This window comes from Muscardinus avellanarius (genome assembly GCF_963383645.1).
Source record: "Muscardinus avellanarius genome assembly, chromosome: 5".
In the NCBI taxonomy this organism is placed as follows: domain Eukaryota; kingdom Metazoa; phylum Chordata; class Mammalia; order Rodentia; family Gliridae; genus Muscardinus; species Muscardinus avellanarius.
The window spans coordinates 48,074,784-48,100,212 of NC_137790.1; the positions used below are offsets into that span (position 1 = coordinate 48,074,784).

At 37.2% G+C, this 25,429-nt stretch overlaps 1 protein-coding gene across 1 annotated transcript in view; it reads left to right on the forward strand.

Moving 5' to 3' along the window:
• LOC308263481 (olfactory receptor 5K1-like) overlaps nucleotides 1–17,503 on the forward strand; it is a gene marked incomplete at both ends in the record, with an annotated part of 47,521 nt that extends 30,018 nt beyond the window's left edge. The window contains one exon of the mRNA XM_080696497.1: nucleotides 16,784–17,503. Within this exon, the coding sequence (XP_080552623.1) occupies nucleotides 16,784–17,503 (720 nt within the window). The remainder of the gene's footprint in view (nucleotides 1–16,783) is intronic.
• Nucleotides 17,504–25,429: the final 7,926 nt, after the last annotated feature.

The following is a 25,429-nucleotide window of genomic DNA, read 5'->3' on the forward strand; positions in this document are numbered from 1 at the left end:
CAGAACCCGATAAAACAGAAAATCAGAGATTTTTAGAAGATCAAATCAGGAAAATAACTGTAGAAATAATAGAGGTGCTTTGAAAAGAACTCAGAGAGAGCCAAAAAGAGATAAAGGATGCAATTAATGAAGTAAAGGCCTCAATTCAAAGCACAAACAACCAATTAGACCACATGGAGAACAGAATCTCACTCTTAGAAGATGATCATTCCAAAAATGAATGCATAGTTTCTAATCTAGAAAAAAATATCCGACAGCAGGAATCTGATATTGAAGAAATATGGGCCCATTTTAAGAGAGCTAACCTAAGAATAATTGGAATAGAGGAGGGAAAAGAAAGTGAAACCAAAGGGATCAACAATCTCTTCAAGGAAGTAATAGCAGAAAATTTTCCAAACATAGAGCAAGAGGTTGATACACAGGTCCAGGAAACTTATAGAACTCCCTTTAGACAGGATCGAAGAAGAGGATCCCCATGCCACATAATTGTCAAAATGACCAATGTGGAAGCCAAGCAGAGAATCTTAAAGGCAACAAAAACTAAGGGCCAAGTGACATTCAGAGGCAAACCAATTAGAATCACTCCAGACTTCCAAACCAAGTCATGAGAGCCAGAAGGGCTTGGAGTAACATATTCCAAACTCTGAAAGAAAACAACTTCCAGCCAAAAATTTCCTGTCCAGCAAAACTTTCTATCAAATTAGATGGAGAAATAAGAAGCTTCCATGACAAACAGAAACTGAAGGAATTTATGTCTTCAAAACCAGCACTAGAGAAAATACTCAAAGAGATTAACTACAAAGAAGAAATAGGTAACACACACCAAAACCAGAGAAACAAGATTTTCCATCCAACAGACAACTAAGATTGGTTATCTGTGGAGATTCATTATTTATGTTAGTCTTTTACCTATCTCTAAATGGTATTGTTTGCCTTTATTGTTGTTAATTTTTAGGATTTCTAGTTGGAATATTAATATACCTTCAGATATAGCATTTGGAAATATTTTATCACATTCTATTAGTAACTTTTAACTCTGTTTACATTGTCTTTGGATATACAATATGTTTTTTATTTTTTAGGGAGTTTGTATACTCTTCTGTTGCCTGTGCCATTGAAATCATATCCAAGAAATCACTGCCAATTTCAATGTTGTGAGGTTTTATGACCCAGATTTTCTTCTAAAAGTTTATAGTCTTAAGATTTATATTTAGGTTTTTTATCTATTTTGAGTTAATACTTATATATGGGATTAGGTAAGGGTCCAATTTTATTCTTTTCCATGTAATTATTGTTTTTCAACAATATTTAGTTAAAAAATTATTATTTCCACCACCAAATGTTCGTGGAAACCTTGTCAAAAATAACTTGATAATATAGGGAAGAATTTAGTTCTAGGCTTGTATCTAACTCCAGTGGTTTATATATCTGCCTTTAGAACAGTACTACACTGTTTCAATTATTGTAGCTTTATATGGTTTGAAATCAGAAAATATATATCTTCTAGCTTTGTTCTTTTTCAAGATCGTTTTGGGTATCTAGAATCCATATTCCATATTAGGATAGATTTTTTTCTGAAAAATAAATGTATAAATATATGATAGTTTCACCTAAAAAATAGAAGAAAAATATTCACTGGTAAGAAAGAAAGCAAAAAGAAATATTGAAATGTTATCTTTAAGTCATCAAAAGCTTAGTATCAGACAAATGAAACTGTTATGTGAGATTATCATTTTTAATTTTGGATAAATTGCTATAATACTAGATGTCAACCACTAAGCCAAGCATGGGAAGGAGGGATGGGGATGGAATGGGGTGGGGAACGGGTGGGGGCTGACTGGGCGATGTGTGCATGTATGTCTACAAAAGTTTGTATCCCACTATGATGTATGAATACAGTGCACCAATAAAATAAATAAATAAATAAATAAATAAAATAAAATTGGAAATCTTTCCCAATATTGATACATTATTGCATTTTAAAACCTCTTCCCAATATTAGTACAATTCCTGCAGACAAAGAGCCATATATGCAAACGTGTTCAGGAGGCACAAATATATAAAAACAACTTGGGGATGTGACTCAGTGATGGAGAACTTACTTAGCCTGCATGAGATCCTGGGTTCAACCCTCAGTAACACACACACACACACACACACACACACACACACACACTAAATAAATAAATAAATAAATAAATAAATAAATAAATAAAAATACATAAGTATTTAGAATAACAGAGAACTTAGGAAACTATGTTGAAGAAAAACTTTATTTTCTTCTTAAAAGTATTAAAGTTCAATTTTCTTTTAAAACAAGGATCTATGAACCAAGCAACAACAAAACACATGTTAAGCTAGCATAAGAAAATATGGAATGATGTGGTAAGGGAATCTATGACTATAACATACTTTGAAGCTTGAACTTAAAAATCTGAATTTTATCCTGTAAATAACAAGGTGATATTAAAGGTTATCACTTTAAAAATAAATAAGATGGATATAAGCTAGCCAGACAGGTATGGAGTTATTACATGAGTTATTATTTAATGGTTCTCAAACATTTTGCTTCTTTTATAAATATACTGTAAATAGTAGACATTTTAGCAGCACAATGCAAAAAAAATGATAAAACAGCAGCATTAAAACATACGTTTTTTCTCATATATAGAAGCTACAGAGTAATTGGGATACCAGGGGGACTTCAGATAATGGAGGAGAAACTCCAATAGAGCAAGGGAGGTGGTTTAAGGGAAGGTAGGAAGAGGGGTGAGAGAGAGAATCAATGAAGTAATCACTTCCATTTATATTATGTGCATATGTTAGAATACCAGTTTTAATCTCAATATCCTGTATGGAGAAGGAAGGAATAGGGAGAGGAGCAGTGAGAAAAAAAAAAAACAGAAATAACTTCAACAAAATCATCAGTTTCCAATTTCAGTGGTTTAACTTATATATTTTTTTGTTTACAGTGGTACAAGTGATACATTGAAGTGGAACTGTACTTCAGTCTTTGGATTTTGATCTGTTCCTGAGCATGTTTCAACATGCATTAGAATACCATCTTACAGTGCTGAACAGCCAGAGATTAGTAGCTCCCAATAAAAGCACATACTACTAAGAGGAGTGTGGTAGCACTCGCTTGTAATCCCAGCATTTGGGAGGCTGAGACAGGAGGATTACAGTTCACAACCAACCTCAGCTATTGAGTGAGGTCCTTTGCAACTCAGTGAGACCCTTTTCTAAAATAAAGAATAAAAAATAGGCTGGGGATGTTACTCTAGGTAGAATGCTTCTGGGTTCCATCCCCAGTACCACAAAAAAAATTTAAACAAATAAAAAATAAAAGTCCATACTACTAACAAAATCCTTTTTTGCTTGTACTTTACGTAGTATTTCTATTTTGACAGAATCATTCAATGATGTGACCAGGCTCTATTACATATTCAAGGGGAAGAACTTTAACATTTTCCTTTGGTAGTAGATCAGTGTTATTTTACCAAACACTGCTTGTAATGTATTACAAGTTTGGAAACATGAGTTGAGAATCACAGGTACAGTCTTGAGAAAAGTAGTAGAAACAAAAGACATGTGAGACCTTCTAAGGAAAAATTCATGAAACTTGATGATAACGACATCAAGTTGAACACAAGAAACGTTGGTAACATAGATGAGAATTAAATGTTTAATTCAGAGACATTGCAGGTCTCCCCAGTCTCTTAGGATATATTTGGAAGTCTTGACCCTTAGAGTACAGAGCTCCATTATTTCTGACCTCAGATTCCTGTTCCAGCCTTACTAATCACTGTCTACTGAATTTGTGTTGACTTCTCAGTACCTAGAACCCAAATAGCTAATTACCAACTCAAAGACTCCAAGTAGAGCCAGGCACAATGGTGCATGCCTGTAATCCCAATATTTGGAAGTCTGAGACAGAAGGGCCACAGGTTTGAGGCCAAAATATAAAATAAAATTGGGCCAAGTTATAGCTCAGAGGTAGAACTCTCCTGAGTTCAATCTCTAGTATTACACACACACACACACACCCTCCAAGAGGTAAGTATGGCATGAATATCCTTTGTCTCTTACTTCCTTCTATTAGCTGTTTAATTAATATGTTCTCAAGGCCTCATTTTTTATGCTGTTTCCCCTGGAATGGTTTTCTTGTCCTCACTCCCAGCCAAATATAAGTCCATTTGTTAAATTCTTCCATGTTTATCACCATTCTTAATACAATTGTCATGTACTTATTGTGTCTCTCCCCACTACATAATAAAATCTTGAGGGCAGACACTGAGCATGACTTGTTTACTACCTATCCCAAAAGACAAGCATCATGCCACTAGCACAGTGGCATAGACAGTTGACACTCTATTGAATAAAGGCATAAAAGAATACTTTAGTAAATTTCATCACTGTAAAAAAAAAAAAGAACCAAGAAAAACAACTTAAATACAGAAGGACATATTTTGGCTCATGGTTTCATTCTATGATTAACAGGCTCCATTGCTTTGGGCCCAATGTGCATAGAGCATCGTGGTGAAAGAAAGCTGCTCACCTCATGACATCAGGAAGGAAAGAGAGAAAGAAAAAAAGGAAAGGGCTGGGGACATAATACATCCTTCAAAGACACACTCCCAGTAGCCTACTTCCTTCAAGTAGGACCCACATACTAAGAGTTTCTACAACCTCCCAAAAATTTAACAGATTATAAATTAATTAATTAATTAATCTATCCATGGGGCAGAAGCTCTCATAATCTAATAACATCCCCAAAGTTCCACCTCTGGACATCGCTTCATTGGGAATTAAATCTTCCATGCATGAGTCTTTGGAGAACATTCCGTATCCAAATTGTAGCAGTGAACATAGTATACAGCCTAGAATGGTGTGTCCTTCTATTAACCCATTACCTGGCTAACTCTCCAGGTTCATTTTATGTGAGCATCTTTAGGGACAGCCTCAGGGAGTCTGACAAGAAAGCTATTTTAGGTAAAAGGTATTTCTCTTTCAAGTGTGGTGAGTTTGGAATGATTAGCTACTATGGATATAACCCACAGATCTCAATTATGTGTATAAGGCTACAAATAAAGATATAGGAGCTGAGCCGGGCATGGTGGTGCATGCTTGTAATCCCAGCACTCAAGAGGCTGAGACTGGAGGATTGTGGTTCGTGGACAGCATCAGGTACTTCGCGAGGCCTTTTTCAACTCGGTGTTTCAAAAAAATTTTTTTAAAAACTAAAAATTAGGGCTGGGGGTATATGTTGGAGGTAGAATGCCCCTGGGTTCCATTCTCAGTATCACAAATAAATAAATATATATATATTTATTGGTACGTATATATGTATATATAAAAATATATATAAATATATAATATTTATATTATATATAATATATATGTACATATATATAGGTACAGCTCATATGTGTGTGTATATATATGTATATATACATATACACACATACACACACACACACACACACACACACACACACACACACACACACACATATATATATATGAGCTGTACCAAGTTGCCAAGTACTATTTCAAGTACTATTTTCTAAGAAAGAAGATATGGTAACAGATTATACGTCAACAAACTCCCATGTTAAGTTGGAAAAAAAGCTGGGCATGGTGGTGCACACTTTTATTCCTAGTACTTGGGAGTCTGAGACAGGAAGATTGCAGGTTCTAAGCTAGCTTTGATAACTTAGTGAGGACCTCCATAACTTAATGAGATCCTGTTTTCAAATAAGAAATAAAATCAGAGTGGGGTTTAGATCAGAGGTAGAATGCCTCTTGGTTCAATCCCCAGTGCCACACACACACACACACACACACACACACACACAAAAAAAAAAAAAAAGATGGAAAGAAACAGCTTTTAAAATGAGAGGGGAAAAAAAGATGGAAAGAAACAGTTCTTAAAATGAGAGAACACAGCAACAAAAAAATTGCAGGAAGAATCACAATACCTGACTTTATACTACAAAGTATTAAAAACAGCATTGTACTGGCACAAAAACAGATACACAGACGAATGGAGCAGAACAGAAGGCTCAGAAACAAATTTACACACTTAAGGCCAATTAATTTTTGACAAAGGGGCCAAAAACATACACTGGAAAAAAAGATAGCCTGTTCAATAAATAGTGTTGTAGTGTTGACAAAACTGGTTAACCATATGCAGGAAAATGAAAATAAATCCCACTTTCTAACCCTGCACAAGAGTCAATTCAAGATGGATCAAAGACTTGGAAATCAGACCAGAGACCTTGAGGCTCCTTGAAAAGGGCATAGGTCTAATACTGCAACACATAGGCACAGATAAAAACTTTCTCAACAAGATACCAAAAGCACAAGAAACTAAAAGGCAAATCAATACGTGGGATTGCATGAAGCTGAAGAGCTTCTGTAGCAAAGGAAACTATCAAGAACCTCAACTGAGAGCCAACAGAATGGGAGAAGATTTTTGCCAACTACCCCTCTGACAGAGGACTAATATCTATAATATACAGAGAATTCAAGAAACTCAATACTAAGAAAATAAATAACCCAATCAAAAAATAGACACATGAACTAAATAGACACTTCACAAAGGAAGAAATTCAAATGGCCAATAAATGCATGAAAAAATGCTCAACATCATTATCAATCAGAGAGATGCAAATCAAAACTACCCTGAGATTCCACCTAACTCCAACTAGAATGGCAATCATTCAAGACACAAACAAAAACAAATGCTGTCAAGAATGTGACGAGGTGGAAACTCTACTACACTATTGGTGGGATTACAAATTAGTGCAACCACATTGGAAAACAGTATGGAGGATATTCTGAAGAGTGGAAACAAACTTACAGTATGATCCAGCAATACCACTTCTGGGTATCTACCCAAAAGAAAGGAAACCAAACTACCAAACTAATGCATGTGTATCTATGTGCATAGCTGCACAGTTCACAATTGTCAAACTATGGAACCAGCCAAGATGTCCATCAACAGATGAATGCATTATAAAACTATGTGATATATACACAATGGGATTATACTCAGCCATAAAGAAATACACAATTACTTTATTTACAGGGAAATAAATGGAACTGGAGGACATTACACTAAGTGAGATTATTCAGTTACAAAAAAAAATAAGAAATCAGATGCTCTCCCTAATATGCGAAAGCTAGAGAGAAAATAGATCGTAGGAGGAACTCTAGACAAAGAAGGAGATTCTATAGATGGGAAAATAAGGGATGAGGGGAGGGGAAAAGGAAATTCTCTAATTCACATGATGTACTTTAACAAACATATCAATGTCAATTACTAAGCCAAACATGAGAAGAAGGGAGGGGGAGGGAATGGGGTGGGAACTGGATAAGAGCTAATTGGGTAATGTGTGCATGTGTGTCTCCACCATATTGTATCCCATTTAAGATGTAGGAATACAATGTACCAGTAAAAAAAAAATTAAAAAATAAAATAAAATAAAATGAGAAAACAGCCAAGTGTGGTGGGGCTGATCTGTAATACCAGTACTAGGGAGGCTAAAACGAGTATTGCAGATTTGAGGCCAACTTTAGTAACTTAGAGAGGCGTTCAGCATCAAAATAAAAAAACGCTCTTAGCTGTCATCTCAAAACAAAAAATAAAATAGGGTTGGGTGTATAGATCATAGCTAGAATGCCCTACCAGTAAACTATCCAATATTTTAAAGATCAGGGATGACAAAGGCTCTGGAAAGATAACTGAACTTGAATAGGGAACATATATATATATATATATATATATATATATATATATATATATATATTATTGGTGTACTGTAGTCTCACATCATAATATAGATCATGTTGAGAATAGCATATGTTCATACAGCACCTGGTGCCCTCCCCTCCCCCCACCTCCCCATTTCCCTCCCTCCCAATACTGAGAGTCCAGGTTAACAATGTTATATTCATGTGTATACACATAGTCACAGGTAGCATTTCCATTAATTAACCTCAGGTTTCTTCCTCCCCTACTCTTCCTCCCTGGCTCCACTGAGGATTTCCTCCATTATCTGGAGTCTCTCTGGTATCTCTAATACTCCCTAGCTCAAACATATGAGAGAAAAACATGTCCCTTCTCTTTCTGTGCTTGGCTAATCTCATTTAACATAATGTTCTCCAGGTCTTTTTATCTTCTTCTTTTTTTTCTTCTACCTCTGAGCTACACCCCAGCTCTATATTTATTCTGTATTTTTAAAACAGGGTCTTGAGTTGAAGAGGGCCTCACTAAGTAGCTCAGGCTGTCCTCAAACTGTGATCCTCCTGTCTCAGTTGCCCAAATGCTGGGATTACAAGCGTGCACCACCATGCCCGGCTTTTCCCAGTTTCCTCCTCCTCCTCCTCCTCCTCCTCCTCTTCCTCATCATCATCATCATCATCATCATCCTCCTCCTCCTTCTTCTCCTCATCATCCTCCTCCTCTTCCTCCTCCTCCTTCCTCCTCTTCTTCCTCCTCTTCTTCCTCCTCTTCTTCCTCTTCTTCTTCCTCCTCCTCCTCCTCCTCTTCCTCCTCCTCCTCCTCCTCCTCTCCTTCTTCTTCTTCTTCTTCTTCCTCTTCCTCTTCCTCTTCTTTTTTTTGGTGGTACTGGGGTTCCTGGAAGCCCTTCTACCTCCAGGCTACACTCCCAGACCTATTTTTATATTTTTATTTGGAAACAGGGTCTCTTAAGCCAGAGAGACAGGCTTTGAACCTGTGCGATCCTCCTGTCTCTGCCTCCCAAGCGCAGGGATTACAAGCGTGCGCCACCATGCCCGGCTTTCCCAGTTTTCTAAGGAAACTCCACACTGATCCTCATAGTGGCTGAACTAGTTTGCACTCCTTTAAACACTGTAGAAGAGTTCCCATTTCCCCAAAATGATGGAAATGAAAGCTAAGTTGCAAGCAATTAGAGGGTTAATGAGAACAGCAAGCAAAGACTGCTTTTTGAAATTGATGCTAAAAACTAAAATAAATGAAACAGAAACTAAAGGTTGGCATATTGGCAGTGAGGCAAATTAAGGTTTTATCAAAATAAGGCAGAAATATTCAGCTTTAAGGAAAATGCATTTTATAATAACAAGACTGAAATTAGTTGAATCTTTTAATCACTCACTTTTTAAAGAATTACTATTCTCTTGAATAGTATCCTATCTATCCTCTTATTTCTCTTCCTCTCTCTCTCTCTCTCTCTCTCTCTCTCTCTATATATATATATATATATATATATATATATATATTACTATCCCTTACCAATCCCCTCACCAGACCAGAGATATCCAATAGGTAGCCATTAGCCTTATGGCTTTACATCACCAAAATGTATATAGTCTGAATTACAATGTGCTTCAAGGGTAATAAACACATCAGATTTAAAATACTTAATGTGAAAAACTAAGAAAAATATCTTAATAATTTTCATATTATTACATGTTTAAACAACATTTTGTGGTTACCATAGCACTCCGTCTTTTAGGCTTTCACTGATTTATATAGACAGCACTGCTCTAGACTTTTCTTATGTATCTGATCTTTCCAGTCATCAGGCACCACCTGCAGACAATTGTCAGATAATTTTACATATTCACATAAATGCACACTTATACTTCTCTGCTGAGTGTTAAATGCTAATGTTCAATTTCTAATTGAACATTTTTTCAGACATCTCAGAAGCACCTCATACCCAGCATGTTCAATATTAAAATTTTTCTTGCTCTCCCCTTTTCTTAAGCATAGGAACATGTCTCCATTTACAGCGAGTGTCATTGATGCTGGACCGGGAATTCTTGTTCTCTCCACCCTAAGAATCAGAGACGCAACTGAAGTGGGAACAAGGCTCTTTACTGAGGCTCCTTGGTCTAGCAGAAGGGAAGCACAGCATAGCATTGTCCCAGGACAGTGTCAAGCTGCTCTCAGGACAAAGAAAAGAACTCGGGTTTAAGAATGTTAATTAGCTTAGGGTATGTTTTAAAATGATTTTTCTTGTTTTTCTATGAGGGTAGTTTAGGTGTTGAGGGAGATAAGGCCAGTCTATCAACCTGGAACCAAGTTAGTCATCATACCAATGCCACGTCCTACATAAACATCTCTGCTTTGTGATAAGGATGTTTTGTATCTAAGAGAGCACATAGGTGGGGAGTTGGAAAAAGTACAAATCTTGATGTATAACAAGTCCAGGGCACTGAAAACGTGCTGTTTCTGGTGACTCCTTAACAGATTTCATCCTTTATGCTGTATGTTAATTTCTAAAAGCTAGCATCATAGCCCTAATGATGCATCTGGTCTTTGAAGCTGATTAGCACATCACAAGCTTTGACTACCAGATACATTCTCTCTCTCTCTCTCTCTCTCTCTCTCTCTCTCACACACACACACACACACAATAACTAACAAGCAATGAGTCAAGGCCTAGAATTGTGTTTACACTTTGTCCCTTAGGCTGATCTCTGTCCCAACATCACCACCCTATTTCATAAGCCAAAATTTTATTTTACTTTTATATATTTTAAGAATTTATTGGTGTGTTTTCATTGTACCTGATAGTGAGATTCATAGTGATATTTCCACACATGCATATGACATCATTTGATCTGTTTCCTTGAACTTCCCTCCTCCCCTCACGGGTAAAAGTATAAAATGAAGAATAAAAGTGACTTTTTTATAGAACCTAGAACCAAAGTGTTTAGCTTAGGGATCATCTGTGTGAAGTGCAGAATATAATGAGAAGCAAGATCAAGTGATAAAAAGCTAGGAAAATCAAGATAAGTAGTTACTATAGTTTGGATCATAAATGTCCCCCAAAGGATGGAGTGTTAAAGTTTTGCTCCCCAGAGTAGTATTACTGAGTGGGGATGGAGCTTTTAGGAGGTGGTCCTAGTGGTTGATTTTCAAGTCATGGTGGAGTGCCTGTGAGATGAATGCTGGGACTCGACCACATTTTATTCCTCTTTTTTGTATCCTATGAAGGGAGTGTTTTTGCTCTGTGACATGCTTCTGCCCTGAGGCACTGCCTTACCACAGGCCCAGAGCAACAGGGCCAGTGGTCACGGACAGAAACCCCCCAAATTGTGAGGCAAAATAAATCTTTCCTCTTTGTGAGCTATCTTCCATACTTGTAACAGCGATGGAAAGCTAACACGATAATTAACTAAACAAATTGAGACTTGAGACTGATGGATACGAAGGAGTCATAATACTATAAATTTTAGGAGAGTACTAAATAAGAAAATATTTTGAGAAAAAAGCTTTTGAGAATTTGCTTCTGGGTTTGCAAGAAAAATTAAAAGATCGTCTTAGAAACTAAGGTGTAAGAATATTATAACTTTAAAAGAAGATTCTAAAAAAAAGAAGATTCTAGAAATTGTATTCTACCATTAAAAAGAGATGAGAAAGGTAATATTCCAATCTCTTCTTATACTTTCAACTCCAAGGCAACCACTGCTACCAGTTCTCACATTCTCAATGAAACATTTGCTGACCAATTCAGTGGGAATATTTCCTTCTCACTTGATATTTATTTATTTATTTATTTATTTTATTCATTTATTTTTTATGGTACCAGGGATTGAACCCAGGAGCATTCTACCTCCAAGCTACATCCTCAGCTCTATTTTTTATTCTTTATTTTGAAACAAGGTCTCACTAGGTTGCAAAGGGCCTCACTAAGTAGCTGAGGCTGGCCCTAAACCTGTGATCCTCCTGTCTCAGCCTTTCAAGTACTGAGATTACAAGTGTGTGCCACCATGCCTGGTTCACTTGATATTTTATATCCAAAATAGTGACAAGAAAAGATGGGATAAAGTCAAAGGAAAATCAAAATATGGCCCATAACGGATGTTTAAATATGGCCTGTTTGTTTAGAAATGGGAATGTGCAGGCCGGGCGTGGTGGCGCACGCTTGTAATCCCTGTGCTTGGGACGCGGAGACAGGAGGATCACGCAGGTTCGAAGCCAGCCGCGCTGGTTTAAGAGACCCTGTTTCCAAGTGTAGCCTGGGGATAGAAGGGCTTCCAGGAACCCCAGTACCGCCAAAAAGAAAGAAAGAAAGAAAGAAAGAAAGAAAGAAAGAAAGAAAGAAAGAAAGAAAGAAAGAAAGAAAGAAAGAAAGAAAGAAAGAAAGAAAGAAAAGAAATGGGAATGTGCGCCGGGCGTGGTGGTGCACACTTGTAATCCCGGCGCTTGGGAGGCAGAGACAGGAGGTCGCCCTGGTTCAGAGCTAGTCTCACTGGCTTAAGAGACCCTGTTTCCAATTAAAGAGTGTAGCCCAGAGGTAAAAGAGCTTCCAGGAATCCCAGTACCACCAAAAAGAAAAAAGAAAAAAAGAAAAAAGAAAAAAGAAGAAAAAGAAATGGGAATGTGCTGTACTCTCTAGGTCTCAAAGGATACACTTAATTATTCCAATTTAGTATTTCTCAGATGTTCAGAAGATTGGGTCTCTCAGGCTGTACTTGATGCAAATGCCAAGTAAATCCCCTTAGAATTATTTTGAATATTTGAATAATCCTCTACCAATGATATAAATATATAATCATTGACCTCTTTGCAGAGATATTCTACATGATAAAGAGGATAGAGTTTTATTTCTGGAAGCTTTAAAAACTACCATCAGGCAATCAACTGGCCTCTGTATGAAACAATCATCAGTGAAAAATTAGGTGAGAAAAAAACTTAAGATGTATTTTTGCTAAAAATATTATCCCTCAAAATATTTATCTCTCTAAGTTATTTAGGAGCTTTTAAGATTTAAAATTTAAGATTATCTGTCTTCACTTTACTCTGAGGTCTATCTTGTAAGCTCTAGGCAAATACTTGTTAATAATTTGTTTCACTTCTGAAATCAAGAGAAGCCCAAAATACCAAAAATAAATAAATAAATAAAGGCATACTTTTATGATAATAATAGAGTACATTAATAAAGTTTTTAAAACTCTTCAAATGTGGTTTATCCTATAACTTAAAAGTTGAGAAAACTTATCATTAGCCTCTACAATAAAATAGAATTTAAAAACTTCCTGTATAGCATTTCTGATATATTAAACAAATAATAAGAGCCAGGACTATAAATTCAAACCAGTATTTGAAATCTGAATATAATCTTAGGGAGCATTATAGCTTCTCTTTTGATTCTTAGAGAAGATATCAGTGTAAAACTTATTTCTGTTTGGCCAATTGCAATCAACTGGAAAAAATGAAGGAAATCATGTTGTGTTAATATGACTTCAAAATAAAAATGGTAACACATTTCATGAAAAAAGATGGCTCCGTATATAGACTGCAAATGTTCCATTTTTTTTTCAGTTGTGCTCCTGGAGATCTTATACCCGAGTAACCTGACATTTAAAAGTTAGCAATATTTTCAGAAAATCAAAATAGAAGAGATTTTCCTATGTCTCTCCAAAATATTTTTCCTTTGTTCCTGAAATTTGCAGTATAGTTTTAGCCAGTCACCATCCAGAAAACTGTCAATCTGGAAATATCTAAAGCTTACAAACTGGCAATCTAAAGAAAGCAGAGCAGGTATTTAATAAATGTCAAGTCAGTGAATAAATTACTCACAAAATAACTAAAATAAACCAGTATAGATTAGAATAAAATGTTTCAAATAGGTAAAAATTAAATGTACATAAAGAAATATCTAATAGAAAAAGAACATTTAAAAAAATACTCTGAAATTTTAATAAATGTGAGCACCATAAAATCTAGGAATGCAAAAGAAACACCTGACATTAAAAAGAGTGAATGTCAGGCCCGGCGTGCGCACGCTTGTAATCCCCGTGCTTGGGAGGCGAGACAGGAGGATCGCGCAGGTTCGAAGCCAGCCGTGCTGGCTTAAGATTCCCTTTATCCAAATAAAAATATTTAAAAAAATAGGTCTGGGAGTGTAGCCCAGAAGTAGAAGGGTTTCCAGGAACCCCAGTACCACCACCAAAAAAAAAAAAAAGAGTGAATGTTGACAACTGTTATGCACAGAAGCAAATAATGTTAAAAATGCATTTCTACAAGATGCAAGTATAGTACTGAGTAGCTTGAAATGCAGACAATACTGTCAGTGAATAATTATTATTTATACTTGCCAACACTGTTCTGAAAGCAGGCTATTCCTCAATACATCCGTTGTGCTGTTATCTGCTGTAGAACTGTGAAGTACAGAAAACATTTGCTGGGTTACCAATTATTATTGTGGCCTTATCAAGCTACAAAAAACAGCATACTTAAGACCATGATTTTTCATATACTTAATAAAAAATTATCTTTCAAGTATAAGAGTAATAGTATAGAGAATTTGAAATAGAGGAAAGTACAAAGAAGAAAAATTGCCTATAATTTTCATTACACAGAGAAAACTGGTAATAATGTTTTGATATGTTTCCATGCTTTCTTTTTTTTAACATTTTTGTGTCTTCTTCAGAATGGAAATTATTTTGTATATGACACTTTCTATTGTTTTTTCCACAATAGTTTTTGGGTTTATCATTACAATAAATATTCTAGGTAGACATTATTTTAATGGTTGAAAAACATACCATCCTATGGTTAATTAATATTTACTTAATTATACTGATTGTTTATGTTTTTTACATTTCTTGTTTTATAAATGAGATTATAGTGGATATTATATGTAAACCTCTTTGTTTCAACTTCTTTTTTTTTTTCTATTTTGGTGGTATTGGGGGTGGAACCCAGAGGCTTTCTACCTCCAGGCTATACTCCCAGAACTTTTTTATATTTTATTTGGAAACAGGGTCTCACTAAGTTGCTGAAAGCCTCACTAAGTAGCTGAGGCTAGCTTCGAACCCATGCGATCCTCCTGTCTCAGCCTCCCAAGCACGGGATTACAAGCATGCACCACCACGCCCGGCTCAATTTATTTCTTTCTGATAGAGTCATCATTACTAGTCAAAGAGTGTAAAGTTTAATAAGAGTTTCACTAACCTTTTATCAAAATAATTTTTGTTTAATTTATATTGACATTGACACCCAGAAATACAATTAGATTTCTATTTAATTTATTTTAAAATCATTATTTAAAAATCTTGTTGTTTGACAGGTGATATAAATATACTCATGTAGCTATATCAAATGATATTTCTCTTATTAGTAATAAAGTCAAACACCTTTACTTATTAAAAATTGTAATTCTCTTAAAGGCGTATGTTTCTGCCATTTGCCTGTTTTCTAATAATTACTTTTACTAATTTGCATAATCTTTTCATAGAGAAAAACCAAGAAAGATTTACTGGTTATTGCAAATAATCTCTAAATTTGTATTTGGCATTTGTTTTCATTCATGATTTTTAAAATTATGCCAATTTTTAACTCTTACAATTTCTCAAATTTTTAATAACATTTAAATTTCTTGATGCAATTGAACACATGAATAATTTTACATTTAATTTATTAGTGGTGTTATAAGTAATCTGGAAGGGTTTTATCACAGCAACTTTTTTTTTTCTCTCAGCTCCTCCCTGCTTCCATCTAAACCACTTTCCCATCCCATTCGCCAGTAGTAGATACTTTGTAAGTCACCCTCTTTTTTTTAAATCATAGAATTTTAACTGTATATTTCAATATAATTGGATATAATAAATAACAAAGAACATTCAATTCAAAATAGTTTTTCAAAAAAATTGTAGTAGGATAGACATACCATAAAATTTACCATTTTAGCTATATTTATTTGTGTGTGAATGGTTTCAAGTATATTTTTGTTGTTGTACAACCGTCACCACTACTCATATACAGAACTTTTTCCATCTCTCAAACTGAAACTCAGCGCCATTAGGCCCGAGCTCCCCATTCCCATCTCTGCCAGCAATCCCCATTTTACATGCTTTCTCTATAAATATGCCTACTCTGGATACTTCATGTAAGTGAAATCATATATGTGTTTATCTCATTTCACTTATCATAGCAATTCGTTCATGTTGTAATGTGTCAAAATTTTATTACTTTTAGAGCATGAATAATGTTATATATATATACCACACTTCATCCATTCTTCTGTCCATTGGGAGTTGTTTCTACCTTTTGGTATTTGTTCTTGATGCTGCTAAGAACATTGGTGGAAAAGAAAAGTCTTAAAAACATTCTGAATCACTGCATATGCAGTCTTTGAAATTATTTGGAAATACTGAAATAAAGTGCTGATACTGAACTTATGAATCATATGAAATCAGCTTAACCTAACCCACAGAGAGGTTTTCTGTTGTTGTTCCTACTGCTGTTGTTTTGTTTGTTTGCCCTGAATATTTTAAGGACTCAAAAGCCCATTTGTGCATCTAACTGAAATTTTTTTTGAAAATATGTTGGAAACTTGCTCAATAAGTAGGTAAAAAGGTAATAAACTTGAAAGACTGAGCATACCCTAAAGTCCAAATATACAAGGAAACCCTTTTAGAAAATGATTCTTTTCCTTTGAGCCAGTGAGAGCTCGGTAGTGTTTTGAGGATATTTTAAACCAGCTAGAACTTTATTTCTCAAATTTTTTTTTCTTCAGAGACATCAGAAATGATTGAGGAAAATCATACCATGATCAGTGAATTTATCCTCACAGGATTTACAGATCACCCAGACATGAAGACTTTTCTTTTTGTGATATTCTTTGCCATCTATCTGATCACCATGGTAGGAAATATTGGTCTGGTGATACTGATTTCAAAAGATCATTGTCTTCACACACCAATGTACATCTTTCTGGGTAACTTGGCTCTCGTGGATTCTTGCTGTGCCTGTGCTATTACTCCTAAAATGTTAAAGAACTTCTTTTCTGAGGACAGAAGGATTTCTCTCTATGAATGTATGGCACAGTTTTATTTTCTTTGCACTGTGGAAACTGCAGACTGCTTCCTTCTTTCAGCGATGGCCTATGACCGCTATGTGGCCATATGCAGCCCACTGCAGTACCACACCAAAATGTCAAAGAAACTCTGCCTTCAGATGACCATCGCAGCCTTCCTAGCGGGTAACCTGCATTCCATGATTCACGTAGGGCTGCTGTCTAGGTTAGCTTTCTGTGGGTCTAACCGCATCAATCATTTTTACTGTGATATTCTTCCTTTGTACAGACTCTCCTGTGTTGATCCATATGTCAATGAACTTGTACTGTTTATCTTTTCAGGCTCAATTCAAGTCTTCACAATAGGTACTGTCTTAATTTCTTATGTCTACATTCTTTTTACAGTTTTCAAAATGAAATCTAAAGAAGGAAGGGTCAAAGCCCTTTCCACTTGTGCATCTCACTTTTTGTCTGTTTCCCTGTTCTATGGGTCTCTTTTCTTCATGTACATTAGACCAAATTTACTTGAAGAAGGAGATGAAGATATACCAGCTGCTATTTTATTTACAATAGTAGTTCCCTTACTAAATCCTTTCATTTATAGCCTAAGAAATAAGGAAGTAAAAAGTGTCTTGCAAAAAATTTTTATGAAAAGGATAATCTCAAGAAAGTTTAAACAAGTGACATCTACGGTAGCCTAATGATTTAGATACACAAGAAATTTCCACATGAAATTATACAGAGGAAATGCATAAACTGCATGTAAAATATCAATGTACTATAATATATTAGAATCAAATAGCATTATGTAAAGGGGAAGGATACTGGAAAGTGTAAAGGAACTAAAGCTCAACACAAAACAAAAAAAAATTAAACCCAAACTCCGAAGTCATTCAAATAAGTGTTAGTATGTTGCCAAGCTCAGTTTGGGGAATGATCACAACCCAAAAAACAAGAGCAACACTAGCAGCTATAAATACTAAGGACAATTGCATAAACATTTATAGTCAGTTCACTTTAATAGCTTAGAGCATGAGGATTACAGTTAAGCTGAAACAGTTTAAGGTCCTGGGAAATTTTAGTTAGTGAAACCACTTAAATTCATGAGCATCAACGTTGTTGAATTTTGAGGAAGCAAATTTTGAGGAAAGCAGTTTAACAGCATTTGAGTACATTATTGTAGTTAGGGTATAGATGGTAAGAAACTAAGGTGACAAGCAAAAGTGAACATTATATCTATAAACTGAAGTTATTACGGGGTTAAATGACTAAATACAGGATGCTTGTCTTTAAAAGAAGTCATCTTTAAAGAGTTTCACCGACTTCCATGTGTACATGCATAGATAACATAAAGTTCTAGACAAACAGTTAAACCTCATGCAGACTGTGAGGAAATTCATTGTCAGTGGGTTTGGCTGACCTCTCTGTCCCCCTTTCTGAGAGGTAGGGAGGGATTCAACAATGGAATGCTACACTGGGTGTATTGAGACAGAAAAAAAAATGGCTGGTGAACTGTGGAGTAAGGATCATCTAAAATAATTTCTTTTTATTGCAAAATGTAAAGTTGTAAAATGTGATTTAACTATCATAATGTGACATCATTAAAGAATTACTTTTAAATTTTTCATTCATCATATATTTACTGAGATCCTACTGGGTAGAAGCAGTATTCTCAGGTGCTGGAATACACTGGATACCAAAACACTAGTATTTCCATCTTGTTAAATAATAGAACATTTGTTATTAATTCAATTACTAATATTTTGGTCAAGGAGAAACTATATCAAGAAACATAAAAAGTCTTCCTTCTACCTCCTCTTTTGATGCTTTAAGGTCACATCTAAATTCCCAGAAGGCAATTTTCAGGATGTAAAGGTGCCCCAGATGGCCAGCCCCCAGAGGCTGGCTTCACAAGGAGGATTACCAAATTGAGTCTATTCAGAAAAAGGAGTGGGACAGCAGATGCAACATTGTCTATTTCCAATTTCACAAAGAACTTCTCTTTGTAAGCTCCAGAAAAACCTTATCTCACTCATTTCAATCATACGCAAACATTTCAAGATTTCCTCTTTTTGTCTCAATCAGGACTTTGCTTTCTTGGATCCTTTCAGGAGATTTCTTTTTATTATAGATCCCCAAATTTCTCCAGGTATTTGAGTGTCACCCGTTCTCCATTCATAGGCCACCCCTGCAAATTTAAGTCACAGAGCCCAATCTTAGTCAACAGCTTTTCCCCTCTGATTCTCCATCTTTCCTTACTCACCAAATCTTTATGTACAGAGCAATGCCCAGGCTGACACTATGGTACTCTTCTGGTCTCTGTCTCTTAATTTAGCAAAAAGTATGAATACCTCTCACTGCTGTTTGAATGGGAAGAAAGATAATTAAGCAAAATAGAAATAGACACAGGCTTTATCTGAGGACTAATGGTATGGGGAGAAAAAAAATCTCATGAAATAAATCTCTTAAAAATATTCATCAATATTTATCTTATTTTACACAAAATTTAAATCTATTAAATTAATACTTTATGTTATATTTAACCAAATGGTTTTAATTATAAATATGTAGCTTTTCTAAAAAATGAATCAAGTATAAAATATTTCCTCAGATATTATTTCCTAGATTGAAGCATGATAACTTGATATAACTTTTAATTTTAAGGAATGATGGTAAAAATAATAATGGGTCAATTTTATAAAAATATCTCAAGGCTCCTCAACTTTTCTCAAATGCCTCATTTAGTTCATTCTTTATACATTATTCTTTATCAAATATTGTAATATTTTAACTCTACCAGGCTCTATTTGCCAATAGAAGCATACATTTATTTATTTATTTATTTATTTATTTATTTATTTTGCGCGTTTGGAACTCAGGGCATTCAACCTCGGAGCTACACCCCCTGCCCTATTTTTTATTCTTTATTTCTTTTTTTTTTTTTTTTGGAACCGGGGATCGAACCCAGAGTGCCACACCTGCAAAGCAGGCGCTTTGCCACTGAGCTACATCCCGGCCCCTTTTTATTCTTTATTTCGAAACAAGGTCTCACTAAGTTGCGGAGGGCCTCACTAAGTAGCTGAGGCTGTCTGCGAACCTCCATCCTCCGTCTCAGCCTCCCGAATGCTGGGATTACGAGCGTGCGCCACCACGCCCAGCTCAACACGACTCTCTTTAACTTCATGAAATCTATTCAGTCTTTGCAAAGATAATTTGACTGAAGCCCAGTAGTGTTTACTATATCAAAATTAGGGACAACAAGTAGGCACAACGGGTGAAGGCAGACACTAATGCAAAGCAGAGAGGACCTTTCAAGGAGAAAGTAATTCTATACATGGCTCGTTTATTTAGGAATATTCGTGTACTGGGACAATTCTCACACTTCCCTAGACACATCATCAGAGACTGGCATTTTGAATGCTGTGTTAATAAGGATCACCCTGTTGGCAAATTAGTTAATATCATATTGCTTTATTGTGTTTATGAAGATGAGCACTTGAATTGTGGTTATGTTTAATGTGCTAATGATTTCTCTTTTTTTTACTTTAATTACCTGATTTTTACTTAAGTTCTTGCTTTTTCTGTCAGATGGCTGAATTGTCAGCTATCTTGACATCCAAAGTTTGATGAACCAGAGAATATTCCTTCTACACCCTGGAGGTATAGATAGGCATACCATTTAACTCCCTTCCATGGATCATTCTTCTTACGATGATATTAGCCTTCAGTTACTACCCATTTCTAGTCCAGGAAAAATGTCTTAAAGTTGGTTTTGCTTGTAAGTCAGATCTGCTTTACCAATAAGCCTGTCGCACCACATAAATTAAAATGTTTTTTCGCAAGTGACCCTGATGGAGCACTGAAGAGGCAGCATATAGTTCCTTCTCCTTTGTAGTTATACTAACTGTTAAATATTTTATTCTCCAGTTTAATATATATATGCATATATATATGATTTTATTTTAATCTACATAAATGGACTAAATTATTATTACACACAGAATAGGGGAAAACATGTTTTTAATATAAAATTATTCTTAGCCAGGTGTGGTGAGACAGGAGGATTGAGGTTCCTGGACAGCCTCAGCTACTTAGTGAGGCCCTTTGCAACTCAGCAAGACCCCGTTTCAAAATAAAGAATTAAAAAAAAAATAGGGCTGAGGGTGTAGCTCGGAGATGAATTGCCATGGGTTCCATCCTAGGTACTGAAAAAATAAATAAATAAAATAAAATTATTCTTATATTAGAGTAAATAAAAGAATTTATTCTACCAGTGAGTGTGCCAGAGACTAGTATGTCTTTCAAAAATTTTAATCTGATATTATTCTAAATTATTCCTACCAATTTGAGGTATTTATTTAAGCAAACTTTTAACTAAATAACGATGTTATTTTCAATTTAGTGTTTTATTTATTTATTTATTTTATTTGGTGTTACTGGGGATGGAACCCTTCTACCCCCGGGCTACACTCCCAGACCTATTTTATATTTTATTTGGAAACAGGGTCTCTTAAGCCAGCGAGTCTGGTTTCAAACCTGCACGATCCTCCTGTCTCCGCCTCCCAAACATGAGGATTACAAGCATGCGCCACCATGCCTGGCAATTTAGTGTTTTAAAAATGATAAGCTTTCTATTGAATTGGATTAACTCATTAATTGAAAAAGGATATACAAAAACATCTGTAGCATTGACCGTGATAAAAAATGAAAAGAGATATGATGTCAAAAATATTTTGTGTGTATAAACTTAATATTTTTTTCATAACTTCTTCTATACTTCCTAAGTCACATCTAGAAGAGCTTGTATTTCTCTTTAAAAATTTGCCTTTTACTGGTATCATAAAACATGCTCAAATAGCTGTGCATGGTGGCACACACTTGTAATCCCAGTACTTAGGAGGCTGAGACAGGAGGATTGTGCAGATTTTAAACCAGCCTCAGCTACTTAGTGAGGCTCTCAGCAACTTAGTGAGACCCTGTTTCCAAATAAAATAGAAAACAGGTCTGGGAGTGTAGCCCAAAGGTAGAAAGACCCTGGGTTCCATCCCCAGTACCACACACACACACACACAAAAAAAAAAAAGTGCTCATATTTTATGATCCTTGGATTAATTAAAAATAACTATAAATGTCAGAAAACTGAACTTTAAAAATATATGTACTTTAAAAATATATGTAATGATTTTATTTATGACTCTATAATAACAAAGACTATTTATTTATTTATTTATTTATTTATTTATTTATTTATTTATTGGTGGTACTGGGGTTCCTGGAAGCCCTTCTACCTCTGGGCTACACTCCCAGACCTATTTTTACATTTTTTATTTGGAAACAGGGTCTCCTAAGCCAGCGCGCGCGGCTGGCTTCGAACCTGCGCGATCCTCCTGTCTCTGCCTCCCAAGCGCGGGGATTACAAACTTGTGCCACCCTGACAACCTATTTTTAAATATGCAGAAGCTAGAGATGGGCTAGCAACCACAGTCACAGACTCCAGGCCAGCCCCTACAGGTCCAGTTTTTATGCCAAACCCAGCTTCAGGCAAACACCTCCAGACCTGGGGCAAGGCCAGTGGCTGTAGCTCCAGGACCTAGAATCACTATGTTTAGAGACCTAACCTTTGCAGCATCAATACAGACTATCCAGGCTGGGTGTGGTGGCTCACACTTGTAATCCCCGCGCTTGGGAAGCAGAGACAGGAGTATCGCACAGGTTTGAAGCCAGCCACGCTGGCTTAAGAGACCCTGTTTTATAAAATAGGTCTGGGAGTGTAGCCCGGAGATAGAAGGGTTTCCAGGAACCCCATACCACCAAAAAAAAAAAAAAAAAGAATACAGACTAGCCTTAACAAACCCAGAATTCAAACCTGCCTCTATGGACAAGGACACTTGGACAAATGTGAGAATCTATGATAAATTTCCTTCTAATTTTAACCTAGTGTCTTTGTCCTAGGAAATCACACACACACACACACACACACACACACACACACACACTTTTTGACACTTTCAATTTTAGATTCATAATTAATTTAAATGCATGCTAATTGACCCTTTCAAAGTGAATTTAGGAGGAAATTGTTCATTTAAGTTACCTTCAATAAGACTTAATTTATTTTTTTTTTTTTAATTAATTTATTTTTTAAATTGGTGCATTGTAGTCATATATCAATCACATTGGAGTACAAGACTTGAGAGGATATACAAGCACACATCATCCAATTAGCCCTCCTCCAGCCCCCGTCCCATTCCCTCCCCCTCCCTCCATCCCACACTTCTTTGGTGATTTACTTTGATACATTTGTTTATGTACCTCCTGCATTTTAAAGAGGCTCCGTCCTCCAGTATTACATACCCTCTGATTGATCACATTAGTTGCTTCACTATAGGGCCCTTTCTATAGCTCAACCTCTTCCTGTTGCCCTTTTCCTCCTAGTTATTGCTGATTAAGAGAAGCGTCTGATTTATATTTTCTGCGATATTTCTCTGTGCATGCTGCGTTGCAAGTACCAATCCCACTCTTGATGGTCCCAGTAGTGGCCTGGCTACTCAGTGGACTGATCCAGACCTCGCTGGCTCACGCAGCGGCCTTGCCTCATGGGAGGACCCAGTTCTGGTCTCGCTGGCCCCTGAACCGGTCAAACCCCTAAGCTGGCTTTGGTCCCGACCTTGGAGGCCGCAGGAGTGAACTTGCCTAACGCCAGGCTCCGATGCTGACCATTGGACCCTGCACCGGTCTAACCCCTTGGCAGGATTCCAATCCCGGTCTCGGAGGCCCCAGCACTGGTAATGCCTCAAGGCAGGCTCCGATGCCGGCCTCACTGGCCCCAGCACCGGCCTAACCCCTTGACAGGCTCTTATCCTGGCCTCAGAGGCCCCAGTACCGGCCTTGCCTCATGGCAGGCTCCGATGCCGGCCTCACTGGCCCCAGCACCGGCCTAACCCCTCGGCAGGCTCTTATCCTGGCCTCGGAGGCCCCAGTACCGGCCTTGCCTCACGGCAGGCTCTTATCCTGGCCTCGGAGGCCCCAGTACCGGCCTTGCCTCACGGCAGGCTCCGATGCCGGCCTCGCTGGCCCCAGCACCGGCCTAACCCCTCGGCATGCTCCGATCCCGGCCTCGGAGGCCCCAGGACTGGTCATGCCTCACGGCAGGCTCCGCTGCCGGCCTCATTGGCCCCAGCACCGGCCTAACCTCTCGGCAAGCTCTTATCCTGGCCTCGGAGGCCCCAGTACCGGCCTTGCCTCAAGGCAGGCTCCGATGCCGGCCTCGCTGGCCCCAGCACCGGCCTAACCCCTCAGCAGGCTCTTATCCTGGCCTTGGAGGCACCAGTACCGGCCTTGCCTCACGGCAGGCTCCGATGCCGGCCTCACTGGCCCCAGCAGCGGCCTAACCCCTCGGCAGGCTCCGATCCCGGCCTCAGAGGCCCCAGTACCGGCCTTGCCTCAAGGCAGGCTCCGATGCCGGCCTCGATGGCCCCAGCACCGGCCTAACCCCTTGGCAGGCTCTTATCCTGGCCTCGGAGGCCCCAGTACTGGCCTTGCCTCACGGCAGGCTCCGATGCCGGCCTCGCTGGCCCCAGCACCGGCCTAACCCCTCGGCATGCTCCGATCCCGGCCTCGGAGGCCCCAGCACTGGTCATGCCTCACGGGAGGCTCCGCTGCCGGCCTCGTTGGCTCCAGCACCGGCCTAACCCCTCGGCAAGCTCTTATCCTGGCCTCGGAGGCCCCAGTACCGGCCTTGCCTCACGGCAGGCTCCGATGCCGGCCTAAGACTTAATTTATATAAAACAATTGGAGATACAAAATGGAAGAAGATTAGATCCCTGTCCTTCAAAGGTTTCTCAGGCCGGGCGTGGTGGCGCACGCTTGTAATCCCCGCGCTTGGGAGGCAGAGACAGGAGGATCGCGCAGGTTCGAAGCCAGCCGCGCGTGCTGGCTTAGGAGACCCTGTTTCTAAATAAAAATATAAAAATAGGTCTGGGAGTGTAGCCCAGAGGTAGAAGGGCTTCCGGGAACTCCAGTACCACCAAAAAAAAAAAAAAAAAAAAAAAAAAAAAAGGTTTCTCAGTATTGAGTTGTAATTAATTGATCATTTAACATAATTGTCTTTGTAAGGATGTGGAGGAAGGAAATATTGAGCTACCAAATGGGTATTGGTGTGTGGTAGCTGGGAGATGTTCCAGCATTGTTTCTAAGCCCCTTTGGAATGAGCCAAGGACATCATGAAAGTGCAAGGCTCCCAGCAGAGGAAGCAGAGTCTAATAGTGTAGAAACAAAGAGACACTGAAGACCAAGTTGTGTTAGGTACACAGCATATTACTCCCTATGGCCAGGAAATAATGTATCTGAATCCTGTGATTCAGATACATATAATATTATATAATATATGTGGTATGTTATATAATAAATATTATATATAATATGTGTAATATATAATAATTATGATATATACTATATTATATAATATGTGTAATATATAATAATTATGATATATAATATGTTATATAATATGTTATATAATATATATTCTGATTTTTCCCTCCTTTTTGGTTAAAAGAGAGGTATTGGTGGATTTTTAATAAAAATAAACCTTAACAATTAAATGATAAACATTTTTAAAAGCATGT